Raw genomic sequence first — 20,513 nt, 5'->3', positions numbered from 1 at the left:
ATTTTTGAAAGTCTTACAGCAGTGCTGTTAGAATTTTTTATTAGAGTCATTTCCATTGGTATTTTAATGCTTATTTCTTGGTAATTTATGAACTACTGAATTATGATTACTGTATAGTTTACATTTGCTTAAAAATTAGGCTTCCTTTCCCGAGAACAAAATTTAATTTTAAAATTGAAGTATATAATAAAACAGTAGAGATTAACTTTTATTATGAAAACATTGAAATATGTTTTTTGCTTATATTTAAATACTGGTGTGCTTTTGAAAAATTCATTGTACTTTAAATAAAGAAGTCAGAGTGCACTGTGCATGACTCAGGAGCTCTGGGATATTAACTTAGTTTGAGATAGATTTAAAAAACTTACTGCCATAGTTTTCCTGTCCATCATTTTTCTTATCTCTTTCTAATTTATGTTATCTTATTATACCATGTACATTTTTGTAAGCCTTAGAATCGAATTGGAAATCATTAGATAGTAAATAGACATATGGGAAGGTAGTTTTTCATGGGTTTGGGTTATGTAGAACAATAATTTAAAATAATAATGAAAAATATTTTGTTTTAAAGTATCTATATTTGTAGGTTGTATGGGGAAGAGAAATTTTAAAAACAGTTTAAATTACATTTACCAACTTGGTAAGATAAATGGATCTGATACTGAATTTTAACATCAAATCAATTTTAAATAAATCATTTTTTCCATATATCTTGAGATTGACACTTGACAAGATTTCAGAGGTCACCATAACTGAAGCATCTGAAGATGATTATGAATATGAAGAGGTAATTTTTTCATTTTAGGTATTTAGTCTGTAAATGCACTAGTCATTCTTATGAAACATTCCTTTTATTTTATTTTTTGTTTTCCTTAAGAGATGCTAGTTTTTCAACTGAATTACCTAATATCAGCTATTTAAGAGTGAAATGTGAAAGTTCTATTTGAAAGTTTGGATTGGTTAAGGCATCCGGCTCTTTTGGTTTTCCTGTTAGTTGTGCTTCAAAGTTAGCTCCTTCTCCCTTGCTTTGTAGAGCCTTACTATAGACTGTCATCTCTGTCCAGCAGGCATTCCCTAATATCCATTTTGCTCTTGGATGGGTTTCCTAGAGTCCCACTACTGGCTGCAACTCAGATCCCATGCTTCCTTTCAGCTTAACTATAATTCTATGTAGTGTAGTTCCTGTCTTAAATCTTCCCTTTAATTCACTGTTCAGATGGGACCTATCATTACTTCCGAGACTTGGTGCATAGAGTCGCTCCTAGATGACAGACATAGTAAGTACAACTGTGGAAGCAAGCCAGGAAGTTTGTGGCCTGGGCAAGTAAAAGACAGAACAAACAGTAGATAAACTTTTTATTAGTAGTAGTAAAATAGAGATAATATGAATATGTGTCACATGAAATTACTGGAAGGGTTCAGATAAAAGGCATAGTACTGATCAGCACATAAGAAGCACATGCTAAGTGTTAACTATTATTAATGTCATAATTAGTCAATTGCATTCTTCCAAGAGCCTAACATCTAGGCAGTGAGTTTTATTTTATTTTTTTTTAATAAACTAGAGATTGGCAGTTGCTAGTATTTATGAAAAAGAAGTGGCCTTACATTTTTTCTCAGCAGAGTTGTTAGACTACCTTTGTCTTTATACGTAAAAGCTAATACCCATAAGCTAATCTCGAGTTTATCAGAGGTGACATTGAGTGATGTTTACAAGGAAGTCAGAAAGCCTCTTGCTTGTTAGTGATTCATTTGTCACAGAACTTCAGAATGACATGGTGTCTTACATAAGGTGTAATTTTTGGTCCATTGTTTTGTGAGAAAAATTATTTCTGAAATGAAGTAAGGTGTTTTTATATTCCTGCTTGCTCTTCCTGTCCTTTTTCTCTTTGATTTAGATATCAGATGACAATTTTAGCATTCCAGAAGGTGAAGAAGATCTAGCAAAAGCAATTCAGATGGTCCAGGAACAGGCTACAGATATTCAGATTTTGGTGAGAATTGAACACAACCTGTTGTTTGTGTAGTTTGAACACAATCTATAGTTTAGCAGTGAGACTTCAGTTTTACATACTAAATCCTGTCCTATCACTTGTTATGCCTTTTTCTCTTCTGTGTCTTTATCATTACACCTTCACTTTATTTATTTTTAAAAATTTTTTTGTTTTATTATGTTAATCACCATACATCATTAGTTTTTGATGTAGTGTTCCATGATTCATTGTTGGCGTATAACACCCAGTGCTCCATTCAATACGTGCCCTCTTTAATACCCATCACCAGGCTAACCCATCCTCCCACCCCCTCCCCTCTAGAACCCTCAGTTTGTTACCCCAAAGATACAAATGTAGTGATCCTAAGGGGTACGTATACCTTCACTTTAAGTAAGTAGTCATATTTATTCTTTTTTGGATTGTCATTTTCTACATCATGGTTACTCTTACATAACTTCACAACAAATGACACCTTCCTTCAGAACTCTGCCTATTTAATCTCACTGGATATTAAACCAAGGATTTTTAACACTAATGTACAGAATTTGTTATTGGATACAGATATTAAAATGTGTTTTGTAACACATTAAATAAAAAGAAAAAAAAAGTACAGTCTCTCTGTCCTCCTTTTCCTCCTGTGTTCCCAATTCCTTCAACTATCATCCATCTCATTCTAAATATCATATTCAAATTTATTGACCAAAAATGCCAAGGTAGCATTTATTATTGTGTAATGAATATTTACTTTCAGCCATATTATACCCTTATCAAGCAATTATACATAATCTTCCACCATAATTCAGACTTGAAGGCGGGGATGCTGTATTCTGCTACCCTGGCATCTTCCATGTTTGATATAGGGTCCTGCACATAATCAACATTGTTATATAATCTTTTAAGATGACCTTAGGAGGGACGCCTGGGTGGCTCAGTCAGTTAAGCGTCTGCCTTCAGCTCAGGTCACGATCCCAGGGTCCTGGGATCGAGTCCCACATTGGGCTCCTTGCTCAGTGGGGAGCCTGCTTCTCCCTTTGCCTGCCTCTCTCTCTCTCTCCGCCCCACTCTCTGACAAATAAATAAATAAAAATCTTTAAAATTAAATGACCTTAGGGAAGCTATTCCAAATTATCCTGCTTGAGGGTTAAAATTTATTTTAAAACCCTAGTCATTTGTCAGGAAATTTCGGTAGCCTCCCAAATTTGCTTCATCTGATCATTGTTTTGAATGTTGTAGCAGCTACTAGTAATTAAGATCAGCATTAAATTATGTATAGCACTTTTGAAAAGAACTTTTTAGGGCAAAAGAGATTCTTTCCTTACTGCATTTCTATGTAACTATTACCAGGTATGTAACATTTACCTGGTCTGTAACCATTACCATGTTAAGAAGGGGAAGGAGGAAAGAAAGTCTGCTGTTGAGTTTCCATATATGAAAATAGATCTGTCTGTCTAAACGATCAGCAGTTAGATTGGTAAGTTCTTGCCAATGAGAAGAAAATGGATGCACTCTGGAAACAATGATGCTTTGATATTTTTAAGTGTCTACCCATTATTTGACTTATTTTATACATTGACTTATGGTAGTTTTATGGCTGTCCTAATTTCATATCTCACTTGCTGAAATATCTCCACTTTCCTAGTTCAGGGGTTTGCAAACTTGTTCTCTGGGGTCATATAGTAAATATTTTAGATTTTGAAGACCATAAGATGTCTGTTTCAACTCACTTCTCTCATGTAGTATGAAAGCAGCCATAGACAATATGTAAGCAAATGGGCATGGCTGTGTTGTAATAAACTTTATTTACACAGTTAGCTGACCCCTGATATAGCTGATAGACTTACTTCCATTATGAAATGGTAGATAAGCCACTCCATAGCATAGAAGAAAGCACATAATTCTTCTGTATCATAGTGTTTCTAAAGCTCAAGGCACCAAAATTCATTATATTTCTTTTTATAATGATAATAATTGAAAGAATTTAAAGGTCCATACTTTTTTTCTTTTTTTTAAATGTGTTCTATGCTATTGAAAGGACAAGCTGACCTTATTGTTCTTTAGATAATCTAGTCACACTCTTGCATCAGGGTCTTTGAATTTGCTGATGCTATAACTGAAACATGATTCTTTCTGTAGATTTATGCTCAGATTCCACTTTATCAGTGAAATCTTCCTTCATTACCCTATATATATAGCAGCCCAGCTCCACACACATATCTGCCCTACATTTGGCTCTCTCTCCCTTCAATCCTCTGCTTTTTTTCTCCCAGGCACTTAGTACCATCTGCCATATTGTATATTTTTAATTTAGTTATTCATTTTCTTTCTCCATCTACTTGACTATTAGATATGAAGACCGAGTCTTATCTAGTGTATAAATTCATTACTGCTTTATCCCTAGTGATTAAAATAGTCCCTGGAACATAACACTCAACGAAAATAGATGAAAAAATGAACAAGTGAATGAATAAATGAACAGCTTATTTGTACCAGTAATCAAAGCTTAGTGATGATTTTATATTTTCAAAATAAATAATTGCACATTTAAATTTCAGGAACAGAAAACAGTCCTTCCTTCAAAGCAACCAACACTTGAAGTGATAGAAGACTTTCTCTGCAATTTCCTAATCAAGATGGGAATGACCAGAACTCTCGATTGCTTTCAGTCTGAATGGTAAACAATTATTTGGATAAATAGTTACCTAGGGATGCTAACATGTACACTTTTAACTGTCTTAAAGGACTTGAAGTTGCTCAGCTTATACAAAATGGATGAAATGGATGGAAGCCTTTCCCATCCCTATCACTGGAACTACCACACACACACACAGTCTCTCTCTCTCTCTCTCTCACATAATTAAGATATCAATGTAAAAAGTTTTTATTAAAAATTCTTCCTAAATATTCAAATTTGAGTGATTTTCAAAAATCAAGAAAATGGAATATCTCCCAGGATTATATAATACAAAGCTCTTTTATGAAATGTTTTTCTAATATATTCTGCATAATTATTAAAGGTAATATTTCCTGCATTAAGACATCCTACCAAGATTACTACTTCATTTGTTTTACTTCTAGTGTAATGGCCTGCCTTTCCCTACTCATACAACTGATTGATTCTTTTTCTATAAATATTTCTTCATTTAGAAATAAGCAGAATTGGGGTGCCTGGGTGGCTCAGTGGTTAAGCGTCTGCCTTCGGCTCAGGTCATGGTCCCAGGGTTCTGGGATCGAGCCCTGCATCGGGCTCCCTGCTCGGCGGGAAGCCTGCTTCTCCCTCTCCCACTCCCCCTGCTTATGTTCCCTCTCTCGCTGTCTCTCTCTCTCTGTCAAATAAATAAATAAAATCTTAAAAAAAAAAAGAAATAAGCAGAATTATATTTTCAAATGATGCCTAAACACAGATTTTCTTGTTATAATTGAAAATTTTAATAACTTAATTGGTTATGAAAATCAGCAGGCATGCTGTCTTTATTCCTTTACAATGGTAGTAATGTCACCATGCATGTTTTCAGAGGCCCAACATTCTTTAATGAAATATTATTAAGTAATTGGATATAAAAATATGTTTGAGCCATTTTAAAAGCCATTCCATATCATGGGAAGGGAATACTATGATACAGAAAGATGTTTGTAGTGTTTTGGGACTAAATCCTAATTTTAAATATAAGGAGCAATTTGTAATTTCTACTAATCCGACTGTGATGTAATTTTTATTTGCTGCTTTTTTTGGTTCTTATCTACCGAGACCATGTACATAGAAGAAATCAGTTTTATTACTTTAAATTGCATATCTAAAGTTAATAAATTTAATGAAGAGAACCATTTTTCATTAATACAGTTTAGGAAAAAGAACAAGTTTGATGGTAGTAAAATAATAGTGTTCCTATTAAATTTGGAAATTGCGTAAATGATTTTTATAAAAATGTCCCTAAGAAATAATTACAAATGTATTAGAAAATACATTTTTGTAAAAGTAGGTAGATGATTAATTTACATTACTAATGAAATGAAAAATTAATGTGGCTCAGTTCCTTTTTTCTTCTAAGTAGGTGTGTTAGGACTAGTACTCACATGTTTGTCCAGCCCAAAGTGTGAAATGATCATCCCATTGAGAAATCTGGAACCAAGTATACTCTTAACAATTAAGTGCTTGTTGTATCATGTTATCCTTTTAGATTTAGCAGTTTGAATTGAGGTGAAATTTCAGGAAACTACAATGGTATTAGGACTTATGGAACCCCTATATAAGCATGCCACTTAGTATATTACAATAATTTTAAAGTAAAACTCATCTATCTCTTTATTACATGGGTTTAGTAATACTGTGGTTCAAATAATTGTATCCTTATCCCTAGCTGCCAGCTTGTTATAAACTTACAAACTGTTTTTAATAAGATTACACAGTATTGAATATTTTTATTTCACATGAAACATTTTTTACTTTGATCCAGAAGCTTTGCTTATTCTGCATAGTAGGACAGTAGGAATATCAAGTATATTTTTTATCATTTTTTATTATGGAGAAAAACATTTATAGTATTCATTGCTACGAATTCATTTAATCTTACAAAAGTTGACAAATAAGTTTTCCCCATTGTTAATTTGTAAAACAAAACCCTCAAAGTAACCAAAAAACCTGGGCAGTAAAATTGGACTTGTTGTCTTTCAATCTTCAAACAGTAATTGCAGTAAATTCTTTAAATCTAAGGTCAGCAAACAAGTCTGGTCTGCCTCTGTTTTATAAATAAAATTTTGTTGGCACATAGCCATAATCTTTCTTTTAGGTATTGTCTGTGCTGCTTTTCATGCTGTAACAGCAAAGTTAGTCAGTCACAGTGGAGACCATATAGCCCAGAAAGCTTTTTTTTTCAAATTCTAAACTATTTTCTGTCCATTTTCAAAAAGAAAAAGATTTTGTGTGTGTTTGTGAATGTAGTAGGAATTTTTTCTATGAACCATAAAAAAGTCTGCACTGTGGGTTAACAGTAGCTAATGGAATTTTGTCTTTGTTGGTGAAGATTTTCCCTAACTGTCCCTGAAAACATGGAGGAAAAATTCTCATTTGATATTTGTTATTATCTAGGAGATTGTTTTTCTGTCTTTTATATCCTATGCCTTGGGTGCCATCAGGAAGGAAAAATAACCCTTACTCTTATGATGCTATTGATGTGTTTACTGAAATTCTCTCATGCTATTTGTCATTTGTGACAGTGGGCCCTAAACTCTTTTGGTATATAAACAAATATTATGAAAGCCTTTGTACTTTCTCCCTGAAATATGTGTATTTTCTGTTCCTATATAATTCTAAGTAGTTTATGGACCTTATGGTAAATATGAATACCATTAATGTAATTTTATTGGCAATAATTTTATTGGCAGGTCTGTTGGTAGTAAATTTTATTTCCTGTTCCTAATAGTTATGTAACAATCTTTTTCCCATTTGAACACTTTTCAGTCTTATTCTAAGTGTGAGTGAATAAAGAGGAAGAAATAAAAAGGCCAGGATATTTCTTTAACACACACACACATGAAACAAAACCAAAAAATCATATGTAGAAAATGCTGTTTTTACTGAGAAATGTATTAATGTATTTCTGGAGTTTGTAGATTGATTCCTAATTATCTAATAGTATTAGAATAGTTTTAGTGAGTTTGAAGTCATCTTTGATATTTTTACATAGATTACAGAAATTTTTCTTGATAAATTATTTTTGAATATCCTCAGATATATGTGATATAGTATGTGATATGTTGTATTATGCTTGATTTGTATTTATTTTACCACATATTAGTTTATTTACATAGCATTTAATTTAGAGAGGGACTACATATCACTTTTTTTCTTATCAAAATAATTTCTTTAGTGATTTTTTTCTTAAATAAAGCAAGTTGCTGAAAACCAATTTTATGGTCAGAAGAACTTTATGGTCTAATACTTTAATCAATCCTTACATCTTCTCTTCTGAGATAAATATGAATCACATTCTAAATATGAATATAATAGTGAATTTATGATTAAATGTTTATTTGTTTTATAAATTGTGGCAAATATTACTTAATATTGATTCTATTTTCTTAGCTTTTTGGATATTTCACAGAGCTTGTCTTGCTGTGTTTTTTTTAATATCAGATAAGATATATAACACACAACCATATGAATATTAATGTGTAATATATTAATAAAATTAAGATTTATAGTATGAAAATGCTGATAATTAAACATTTTTAAAGAAATGTTTAGCTCATCTATAGCAAACTCTGTAGGGATTTCTTTGTTAATAACTTCTTTACTGAAATGTTTTTCTATGTTTGTATTATTTTTTATGTAGTTTTATTGCTATATATAATATATACATATCATTAAAATTATAATTATTTACAAATCTGTAAATGATTTTCTGATGTTCCTTCTTAATTCACCGAGAAAATGGAAGTTCTGTGACTCCTGCCTCCCTCTCTACTAACCTGCCACCTCTGTTCTCCGGCCTCCTCCTCCTCACGTGTCACAGAGCCTGAGCCGTGCATGCTGTCATCTAAGGCCAACCCTCCAGTTGTCTACTGGAGCCCAGCTCCTCTTACCTACTCAAGGATATTGCTTTGGCAATTGTCCCCTCTCTCTCTTTTTCTGCACTCTAAGCTTTTTCTCTCTCTGCTGGATCATTCCCATAAGCATACAGATGTACAATATTTCATATATTTTAAAAAAGGCAGAAGACAAAAAAAGCACCCTGAATGCCACATCCTCTTTTAAGTTCATTTTAGATTTCCTAGGCTCCACTTTACATGTCGCCTTGAAAGAGTATGTTGCCACTTCTTTATGTCCTACTCTTATACCTACTCTGATGGCACTATCATCTCCATGACTCTACTAAAAGTTTTTTCAGTGCTGCACATTGCCAAATTCAGCGACTGATCCTTAGTACTCTTCCTGTTCATCCTGTATGCAGCATTTATCACTGTTGTTCATTTCTTCCTTTTTGGAACACTTTATTTACTTGGTTCTTGAGCCACAGTGCTCGCATATTCACTGACAACTTCACTATACCCTCTCATTCTTAGTCTCTATTTGGTAGTATTTCCTTATCTTCCCAGTCTTGAAACAGTCTAGGAACTTCACTTCTCTCTTTACTTCACTTCCTAGATGGCCTTGTCCAGTCTTCCCCAATTTGAATTCCAAGTCCTGACCCCCTGAACTCTGGACATGTATACCCAGTATTCATCTTCACTTGATTACCTGGTAGATATATTGCACTGAACAAATCTCTTAATTTCTCCAACCACCCAATTCCTACTGCATTCATTCCCATCTTTGTAAATGGCTGGCTGTTCTACCAGAAACCTTGGAGTCATCTTTGACTTCTTTTATTAACCAACTCTTGGCAGATGATTCGTACGAAAATCTTCATTGGCTCCACCTTTACAGCAATTCCAAAAGGTACCTATTTCTCATAATCTCTGCTGCTACCAACTTTGTTCATGCCACCATTCTCTCTCTTTTGGACTGCTGCAACAGCCTCCAAACTAGTCTCTTTGATTCTACTCTTGCTCCTCTAGAGTCAGTTTCTTCAAGTAGATGCCAGACTGATCTTTTTTTGAAGTTTCGTTTCTTTTTTTTTTTTTTTTTAAAGGTTTTGTTTATTTATTTGACAGAGAGAGCACAAGCAGGCAGAGCGTCAGGCAGAGGGAGAGGGAGAAGCAGGCTCCCCACTGAGCAGGGAGCCCATGTGGGACTCGATCCTGGGACCCTGGGATTATGACCTGAGTCGAAGGCAGACGCTTAACCGACTGAGCCACCCAGGCGCCACCCCCCCTATTTTTTAATTTTAGGTAATTAACATACAGTGTAATGTTGGTTTCTGGAGTAGAATTTAGTGATTCATCACTTACATACAACACCAATGCTCATCATAAGTGCCCTCCTTAATACCTGTCACCCATCTACCTATCCCTCCCACCTTCCTCCAACAGACTAATCCTTTTAAAGCAAATCTGACCAGTATCACTTGTTTCTCAAAGCCTTCCAATGGCTTCAGTCTGATTCAGGTAAAACCACATTCCTCTCTCCTGCTTCCTGCTGTCTTCCTGACCCATTTCGTACCACTCTCTCCCTTCCTCCAGCTCCAGATACTCCAGATATACAGGCTTTTTGCTTTTAATTGTACATGTCATGCACTTCCTTTTTTCAGGGTCTTTACATTTACTTTTCTGTCAACCAAGAATGCTCCTCTCCTTCATATCCCCATGACTTGGTTTCTTATTTCTTTCATTTCTCTGCTCAGATAGCACTTTGCCAGTCATACTTTCTGTGTTCAGCCTATATAAAATAGCACAAATGCCCCCATCACTCTCCACTTCGGTCTCCCCCTCTGATCCTGCTTTATTTTATTTCATAGAACATAAGCACTCTCCACACTAGAATGGATGGGGACTTGGACTGTTTTGTTAATTTTACTAGTGTCTAGATTAGTGCCTGGAACATACGAGATGTTCGGTTATAGTTTATGTACCATGATGATATTAGTACCTAGCAATTATTTTTTTTAAATTTTAAATATATATTATGAATTTTGACATTTTAATTTACAAAAGTAATACCACAACTCATTTCTATAAATATCCCCTAGGACTTAACTTTTTGAATTGTACATAAATTAAACCAATTTAGTAGAAAGAAACAACATTAAGCCTTTTGTTTGATTTTATCCTAGGTATGAGTTAATACAGAAGGGAGTAACTGAACTTAGAGATATTGGGAATGTTCCAGATGTCTACACGCAGAATATGCTTTTAGAAAATGAGAACAAAAATTTGAAGAAAGACTTGAAACACTACAAACAGGCAGCTGAGTATGTTACTTTTTAAATGACTTTTTTTTTTTCTTTTGGACTAAATAGAAGAGTTGAATGAAGCTAACTGTGGTTAATGTACTGGAGCTTTAATTCTGAATTGAATTATATTTAAATTCTAGTTGGAAAGAATGTGAAAGGCTTCAGTAGCAAATTAATTGAACAGATGATCAGAACTCTCACAATTGCAACCCACCAGGAAAAGTGGAATGCGGGGAGTTGTATAGGAGATGGTTAATTTGTTATGTAACACTCACTTTCTTATGGTTTTGATAATCTTTTCATCGTTTGTGGAAATCTTCCCCTATGAGGATAAGCTAATTTCTGAAATAATAATAAACTTATAGAAGACAGAGAGGAAGGAAGGAGCTAGTGTATTCCTAGTTAGAGGAATTTTGGTGTTTGAAAATTCCCCATAGGAAACTTATTTCATCATCTCCTAGCATGAATTCATGCATAGAAGAGAAACTTAACAGAAGCCTAATCTTTCTTTCTGAAATTAATGGAAGACGTAGTTTTTGGCGAACAAATTTAGATAAACACTGTTATTCTTGCATAGACAAATATGTGAATGTGTTGACTAGGAATGAGTCTACTCATCTAAGACAATGTTAGATGGAAAATCAATGCTTAGATATGGAGTAGAGAAAGTTCATGCTCTGTTCATTATTTTTTATTAAACATACTTAAAGAGCGGTTTTCTCTGTTAAAGAATCATATCAAAACAAAAAATTAGATAAGCAGAACTACCATACAAGAACATAATATTTTTGAGGTCTTTGTAAAAACGTTTAATGTAAAAAAACAAGACTTTGTATTGCAAAGTGAAGGAAAATTTAAAAACTCCTACTTTTAAAAGGTGGTGGTAAAAGATAATTTGTATGATCATTTATTCACTTATTACTCATAGAAATGTTTTTGCAAGTTATATAAGTTTCATATTATCTATGGGTGTACTGTTTGACATTTTACATTTTAGAAAAAAGTGTATGATGATCCATGGAATGATAAGTTACTAGACCCAGCATTCTCTCTATTCTCAGTTCATTTCTCAGAAGTGGTTTGCACTATTGGCCCTGATGCTCACTGTGATATTGTATAGACACCTAATGGATGCACTGGGAATTTGACACAGCAAATTTTTCAGAGTGCTGCCTGGGATACTGTTTCAGTTGCTGATCTTCTTTGAATTATTGCTTGAGTTTGCTAATTTTCTTTTGAATAGATAGAGCCTCTTTTTGCAATGAGTTTTGCCATAGTGACATTAAATAATCATTGTTGATTACTGGTTGTTTATTGAATATTATATTTAATAACTATAATCAAAACCATATAAACTATTACCTATGCAAATTATTATCCCATAATTAAAACAGATATCACTCAAATGAAATATGATTCTTATTTGTGTTTACTAAACTATCAGATTACTAAATGTATATAAAATTTGCTATATTTATTAAAATATAGTTTTAGTTTCAAAGGTTATGATTATTATCTCCTAAATATATCTTATTTGATGTAATTAAACTTTAACAGACTGGAAAAGGAAAATATTTGCTTTAATCTCCTTGACATGGAAAATTTGAAGGAAAGATGCTTGACCCTTAGTAGGTGCCTACTATTTATATCATTAAATGAATATTAAGCACATTGGGCTCTTATGACACCTTTTGGTGAAGCATGTCTCTAGAGCCTAAGTCTGTTGGTTACATTTTCGAAAATGAAGAATGAAGTTTTGTAAAATATTACCAAAACTACCTTTGTCATGCTATAAGTTTGCCCTACATTGTAATGTTTTATCACACAGGTTTTTCAATTTGACTTTGGAAGATATTTTTCCAGTAGGGATTAGTAATAAACATGGGATTCCTTTTATAGAATTTACCATAAGGTTTTCCTTTCCAGGATTAAGACTGTTTCTTAAAGCAAGATAAGTGTAGATGTTAAATACTTTTCTAACAATAACCAATATTTGGTATGTAAAAAGAGTAAGGTTTACAGATATGTTATATGTTGTCCTGATTATACTGGTAGCATTTAATGATGTATCTAGAAAAATCAGAAAAATCATATAGCTATAAGCTTAATATTTATCTAGAGAAGAGAATTGCCATGGAAAGAGTATTGAACTTAAGGTTCAAATACCTAGCTTCCAATATTCTGCTACTTATCAACTCAGTTTTCTTATTGTTAAACTGGGAGTAATTATACATACTATTATTAACTCCTAGGGAGTGATGTGATAATTAAATAAGACAATCCATATTAAAGAGCTGTGTAAATCACAAAGTGCTTTGAAAATGTCAGCTATTATTATCAATATCTCTAAAGGCTGTCATCCTTGGATTTTTTTTAATCATCACATCATTAATATTTTTGAAATTCAGCAGTGATGAAGCATAAAGGAAGACATGAAAAGGGAAATATTTCACTCTAAATTTCATTTGAATTGTTATAATTAAAAAAAAATCGTCCTTTTCTCTTTTGTAAGCAATGCCTATTTTAGAACAGAGGTTTTCCTTATTTTGCTACAAGTGTTGATTATCTTATCTAAAATATAGTTTCATGTATGATATATGTATGCATGTATGGTGATGGATGTTAACTATACTTATTGTGTTCATTTTACACTGTATATGAATGTTGAATCATTATGTACCTGAAACTGGTACAATATTATAAGTAAATTATACCTTGATAAAAAAAAAGTTTTAGAAATAAATGTTTGGAAAATTTCCTTATACATAGATGTCTTTAAGGGAAAAAATGTACTATTAAGAAGTGTTTATAGTCACTTTGAATGTAAAAGTATATACTAGATATTGGAGAGGAATAATATAGGTAGTAGTTTGATAATCTTTTTTTCTCTGAATAAAGTATGTTAATTAAAAAATGTTTATATACTATTAAATATACAGATTTTAAATGTATAGTTCAATCTGTTTTGATTAACTGTAATATATACCCATGTAGTCACTAAGCCAAATCACAATATATAGAACATTTCCATTACCCCAGAAAGTTTTCCTGTACCCGTTCCCTTAGGCAATTATTGTTCTGATTTCTATCACCATATATTGGTTTAACTCCGTCTTAAAGTTCTTTTGAAAGGAATCATACAATATGTACTCTTTTCTATCTGCCTTCTTTCACTTAAGATTTTTGAGATTCATCCATAGTTTTGGTGTATCCATAGTTCATTTCTTTATTATTGAATAGTATTGCATTATGTGAATATATCACAATTTGTCTATTCATATTTCTTTTGATGGAAATTCGGGTTGTGTCAAGTTTCTGCTTAATATATGATTCAATTATGACATTCGTGTGTAAGACTTTTTATAGACACATAATTTCATTTCCCTTGGGTCATGGGGTAGTTCCATAAAAACTGCCAAACTGTTTTCCAGAATGGTTTCCAAGTTTGATACACAGTTACAGAACATAACTGTACTTTTATAATAAAATGCAGACCATTTGTCATTTTATTTATCTATTTTTTATTGTACATACATTTGGAATACTCAATTTTACTTATTTTTTAATCTTTTTAATACTCAATTTTAAAATTAAGGTCATAGTAGATAAACATGTGAAAATCCATTTTTGGAAACTTTTGACCAATTATGCAATCAATTAAGTTCCCATAAAAATTTATTTCTGAATTACACATTTGTTTGTAATTTGTTATTGTGATCACTTCAGACACGTTAAAGAATAGGCAAAACATCCAAATGCACTTACAAAGTTACTACTATATACTTAAATGTATTTTGAAACTCAACATCCTGAATTTAATTCACTTTCTCATTTTCTTGACCTCTGCTTCAATAATTCTTATATTTAGAATTACTCCTGTTTTTGATATTCCCCAATGGTTTCCTAATGTTATTTTTTTATTAAGTTTTAATTTTAATTCCAGTATAGTTAACATACAGTGTTATATTAGTTTTGGGTGTATAATATTGTGATTCAACAGTTCTATAAACCATTACTCAGTGTTTGTCATGATAAGTGTGCCCTTAATCTTCTTCACCTATTTTACTCATCCATCCTCCCCTCCCTTCTGATATGCTTTATTTTAAATGAGTTTCCTCAGTTAAAGTAATTATTATTTTTTTTGAACAAGAACATTTTTTACTTGAAGCATACTTCAGAATACATGGTTCTAAGAATATGTGTGTGTGTGTATATATATATAAAACATTCTTCCAAGAAAAATAGAATGCACATTTTCTTCAAGTACACATGTAAAAAGAGACATAACGAATAATACAAATTTAAGAAGACTGAAATAATGCCAAGTATACTTTCCAACCACAGTGGTACAAAGCTAAAGATCAACAATAGAACAAAATCTACAATGTAAATAATAAATATTTAATATGTAAATATTAAACACACTACTGCACAAGCAATGGACCAAATAAGAAAACAAATGGCACATCAAAATATGTCTCAAAACGAAAGAAAAAGAAAACACAATATTCCAAAACCTGTGGGATTCAACAAAAGCAGATGTTAGAGTGAAATTTATGCTATAAATGCCTGTATTAAGAGAAAAAGTTCAAATTAACAACATTACACCACAAAGAACTAGAAAAAGATGATACTTGGCTGAAATTTAGTAGAGGAAGGAAATAACAAGGAAAAAATCAGAAATAAATAAAATAGAGTCCAGAATAAACAATAACATAACATTGAAAGTAATGACTAGTTTTTCCAAAAAAATAAACAAAATTGGCAATGCTTTAACATTAACTAAGAAAAAAAAAAAGAGAAGACTCAAAAACCAAAATGAGAAATGGAAGAGAAAACAATACAACAGATAACCACAGAAATACATTGTGTGGTAACAGATTGCTATGAACAATTATATGCTAACAAATCAGATAACTTAGGAAAAAACCCAGATAATTTCTAAAAATGCAAGAACTATCATGACTGAATCATGAATCTTGGATCCAAGAAATAGGAAATCTTAGACCAATAACAAGAATGAAAATTAAATTAGGAATCAAAAATCTCCCAGCACAGGGGCACCTGGGTGGCTCAGTCAGTTAGGCGGCTGCCTTCGGCTCAGGTCATGATCCCAGGGTCCTGGGATCGAGCCCTACATCGGGCTCCCTGCTTGGCGGAGAGCCTGCTTCTCCCTCTCCGTCTGTCTGCCGCTCTTCCTACTTGTGCTCTCTCTCTATCTCTGTTAAATAAATAAATAAAAATCTTTAATAAAAAAAAAAAATCTCCCAGCACAGAAAAGTCCAAGACCCCATGGTTTCATTGGTGAATTCTACCAAACATTAAAAAAAAAATGACAATCTTTATCAAAACCTTAATAATAATGCAATAAAGGCCAGTACTATCCTGATACTATCCTGATACCAAAGCAAGATAAAAACAAAAAAGTCTAGTTTGTCCAATATAAATATTGCTACTCCAGCTTTCTTTTGACATCCATTTGCATGATAAATGTTTCTCCACCCCCTCACTTTCAATCTGCAGGGGTCTTTAGGTATAAGAACATAGGGAAAAGTATTTATTTTCTCAAAAATGAGCTTTAATTCATGGCTCTAGATTGCTACCTGACTACTTTTTTAAATAATTTTTTATTTGAGTATAGTTGACACACACTGTTGTATTATTTTCATGTGTGCAACATAGTGATTCAACTTCTCTTATGCTGTGCTCACCACAAATGTGGCTATCATCTGTCACCATGCATCACTATTACAGTATCATTGACTGTATTCCCTATGTTGTGCCTTTTATTCCTATGACTTACTCATTCCATAACTGGAAGTCTGTATCTCCCACTTTCACCCATTTTGTCAATCCACCCCACTGCCCTTACCTCTGGCAACCATCAATTTGTTCTCTGTATTTATAGGTCTAATTCTGATTCTTGTTTCTTTATTACTTTGTTTTGTGTTTTAGATTCCACAGATGAGTGACATCCTATGGTGTTTGTCTTTCTCTGAGCAATTTCACTTGGCAGAATACCTTTTAGGTCCATCCATGCTGTTCCAGCTCATCCTCTCTTATGGCTGTGTAATATTCCTGTGTGTGTGTGTGTGTGTGTGTGTGTGTGTGTCATCTTCCTTATCCATTCATCTGTTGATGGACACTTAGGTTGCTTCCATATCTTGGCTATTGTAAATAATGCTGCAGTAAACTAGGGGTGTGTTTATCTTTTTGAATTAGTGTTTTCATTTTCTTTGGGTAAATACTCAATAGTGGAATTAGTGGATAATGTGGTATTTCAATTTTTTATTTTTTTGAGATTCCTCCGTACTGTTTTCCACAGTGGCTGTACCAATTTACATTTCTCCCAATAGTGTATGAGGGTTGCTTTTTTCCTACATCCTTGCCAACACTTGTTATTTCTTTTGTTTTTCATACTAGCATTCTGACAGGTGTAAGATGATATCTCATTGTGATTTTGATTTGTATTTACCTGATGAATAGTGATGTAGAGCATCTTTTCACATGTCCATTCATATGTCTTCTTGGGAAAAAGTCTATTCAGGTTCTCTGCTCATTTTTAAATTGGTGTTGAGTTGTATAAGTTCTTCATATATTTTGGATATTAACCCCCTATTGGATATATCATTTGCAAATATCTTCTCCAATTCTGTAGATTGCCTTTTTGTTTTGTTGATGATTTCCTTCACTGTGCAAAAGCTTTTTATTTTGATGTAGTTGTTTTTTTTTTTAAGATTTTATTTATTTGAGAGAGAGAGAGTGAGCATGAGCAGGGGGAGAGGGGCAGAGAGAGAGGGAGAGGGAGAGGCAGACTCCCTGCTGAGCAGGGAGCCCAATGTAGGGCTCCATCTCAGGACCGTGAGATCATGACCTGAGTCGAAGGCAGATGCTTAACCGGCTGAACCACCCAGGCACCCCTCAATAGTTTATTTTGATATAGTCCCAATTGTCATTTTAAATGGAGAGTTCTAGAATTTAAGCAACCTGCTACACATTTACAGAATTGTTGGTTGAATGAAGACTAGAAGGCATCACTTGGGGTTATCATATCTTTTACAGTTAAGACATTATTTCATAAACCTTGTTTTATTGGGTAGTTGACATGCCACAATATTCACCTCAGTCTGAGGTCCACAAAGGCTACTATGAGTTTCATTAATTAAGAACTTGTTTGCTTGGGCGCCTGGGTGGCTCAGATGGTTAAGCGTCTGCCTTTGGCTCAGGTCATGGTCCCAGAGTCCTGGGATCGAGTCCTGCATCGGGCTTCCTGCTCCTTGGGAGCCTGCTTCTCCCTCTGCCTCTCTCTCTCTCTCTCTCTATGTCTCTCATGAAAAAAAAAAAAAATCTTAAAAAAAAAAAAAGAACTTGTTTGCTTGATCTTGTTTTGTATCTTGACCTAGTGCTTTATGTCTTCCCGTAATGTAGACATTGAAAATATTCTCATTTGGATGGTTTACTCCTAAAAGCCTCATTGTACTTGTACGCTAACATCCTGCAGTCTGGCGTCCACCCCACCTATTCCACTCAATTGTGCATCTATTCCACTCAATTATGCATCTTATTTCATTCCTTTTTTCCTTCAGCTTCTGTGACAGCATGCTGTTCTACCTCTTCTTCTAACTCATTGACAGCTTTTTTTTTTTCTTACCTCTGCACTGTTAACACTCTAGAGAGTTAGAAGGCTGTGCTGTCCAATAAGATAGCCACTAGCTACAAGTGGATGTTGACAGATATAACGTGTGATGGCAAACTCTAGGAAGAAAAGTAACATGGTAAAGGAGACAGAGATAAATGGGGTGCAGTTTTATATAGGGTGGTGAGGGAAGTCCTGTCTGATTATCTGAAGAAACTGAGGGAGGCCATGTATAAACTTGGGAAAAGGGAATTCCAGGCAGAGGTAAAAGGAAGTAGCAGAGCCTGTGGTGGGCACAGCTTGGCTTGTTAGGGGGCTAGTAAGGAGACCATAGTGACTGGAACCAGGGGATAAATGGTAGAGCCCTTTGTTAGAACTTTGCTTTTTTTTCCCTCTGAGTGGGATGTGAGGCTAATGGATAATTTTGAAGAAAAGCCTAGTGTGAGCTTGTTTTTGTTGGAAAATAGACTGGATGGAGGGACATGATGGAAATATGGAATACATTATATCCTGCTTAACATTCTTGTAGGTTGACTTATCTGGTTACAGCATAATAATGAAGTCAAACAAACTTTTTATGGAACAGTTAGGTTCTTGAAAGGTCAATATCTACTGTTATCAAACTCAGCATTACTAACCCCAGTCAAACTTTAATTTAGAACAGATATTGATATCAGGTATTATGGAGAGAGCAACACAATTACATGATACTCTACCCTTTACTAGATATAATAATATAATTATCACTCAGTTTCCTCATATGTAAGTGGGATGGTATTATCTGTCCTTGAGGGGAATCATTTTAAAGTGTTTAGCACAATGTCTGTCACATGGTGAGTGCTCAATAAAGATTAAACCAGTATTCTGTATTATAACACCCTGTTTTCCTTTCATAACATTCACTAGTTTATGGTTATATAAGTTTATATTTTGTTTCCTTATTAATATTCTCTATACTCCTGTGAACCTGATGAAGGCAACAATTGTGCTTGACTTACCTATCATAGGATAATGAACATAATACCTGGTATACAATATATTAAGTAGGTAGAATAGCATCATCATCATTATCTTTGTCAACCTTATTATTAGCAATAGCAGCAACACTGAATAAACATCAAAAGTAGTATTTTTTCCAGAAGACATGTACATAGCAATTTATTATTTACATATATTAACCTAATTCTGAAAAAATATCAAGGATTAGAGGTGATCACACGGACCTATCAGTTTTAACATATTTCTGCCATTCTTAATTCATCTCTACCCCACCCATACCCTACTCTACATACACTTAGTATAATGCATTATTTTTTATACTTTTTTTGAGTTATAATTTACATAAATTGAGATGTCCGAGTCTTAGCTACATAATTTTGACAAACAGATAAAGTCTTGTCACTTCCATACCCTTCTTAATGTAGAACATTTCTGTCTATCCAGAAATTTCCATGTCCCTTCTTAGGTATCCCTGCCCCTGCAATCAGTGTTCTGATATATCAGTGTTCTGATATTTGATCAGTTTACCTGTTTAAGAACTTCATAAATGGAATCACAGAATGTATGTTTCTTTGTGTTTGACATTTTACATTCAGCATAAACTCTGTAAAATACATCTGTGATTTTTGAATTTATCAGTAATTTGTTCCTCTTTATTGCTATAAAGTATTCTGTTTATACTGAATAGTGTATAGTGTATGTCACATTTTGTTTATTATTTTTCTATTGGATTATTTTCAACTGTGGTACCTAATCAATAATACTGCTATGAAGATTTGTGTACAAGTCTTCTTGTGGGAATGTGCCTTCTTTCTTTTGGTTAAAAACTTAGGAGTGGAATTATTGGACCAAAGGGTAAGTGTGTATTTATAAGAAATTGACAGTCCATTTTCCAACATTTTGTTGGGTCATTTTACATGCTCAGTATCAGTCTGTGAGAGTTCTAGTTGTTCTACATTGTAACCAACATTGAGTATTGTTAGTGGTTTTCATTTTAGCCATTTTAGTAATTGTATAGTAGCAGCTTGTTGTGGCTTTGATATGTATTTTCTAATA

General features: G+C 33.3%; 1 protein-coding gene across 12 annotated transcripts in view; it reads left to right on the top strand.

Annotated features, from left to right (window-relative positions):
- Window positions 1-20,513, top strand: part of SPAG16 (sperm associated antigen 16) — a 127,133-nt gene that overhangs the window by 9,341 nt on the left and 97,279 nt on the right. For 6 of the 12 annotated variants that reach the window (XM_081813675.1, XM_081813672.1, XM_081813669.1 and 3 more), the window contains exons 2-5: window positions 741-787; window positions 1,899-1,994; window positions 4,547-4,665; window positions 10,703-10,840. In XM_081813675.1, coding sequence (XP_081669801.1) covers window positions 741-787; window positions 1,899-1,994; window positions 4,547-4,665; window positions 10,703-10,840 — 400 coding nt within the window. Of the gene's footprint in view, window positions 1-717; window positions 788-1,216; window positions 1,278-1,898; window positions 1,995-4,546; window positions 4,666-10,702; window positions 14,164-20,513 lie in introns of those variants that run through there. The other 6 variants (XM_081813671.1, XM_081813670.1, XM_081813673.1 and 3 more) reach the window with 4 other exon arrangements.

Source organism: Leptonychotes weddellii, chromosome 3, assembly GCF_054177405.1.
Source record: "Leptonychotes weddellii isolate Sample4059 chromosome 3, ASM5417740v2, whole genome shotgun sequence".
In the NCBI taxonomy this organism is placed as follows: domain Eukaryota; kingdom Metazoa; phylum Chordata; class Mammalia; order Carnivora; family Phocidae; genus Leptonychotes; species Leptonychotes weddellii.
Note: the sequence above shows the minus strand (reverse complement) of the source record. Positions and strands in the feature narration are given on the sequence as shown.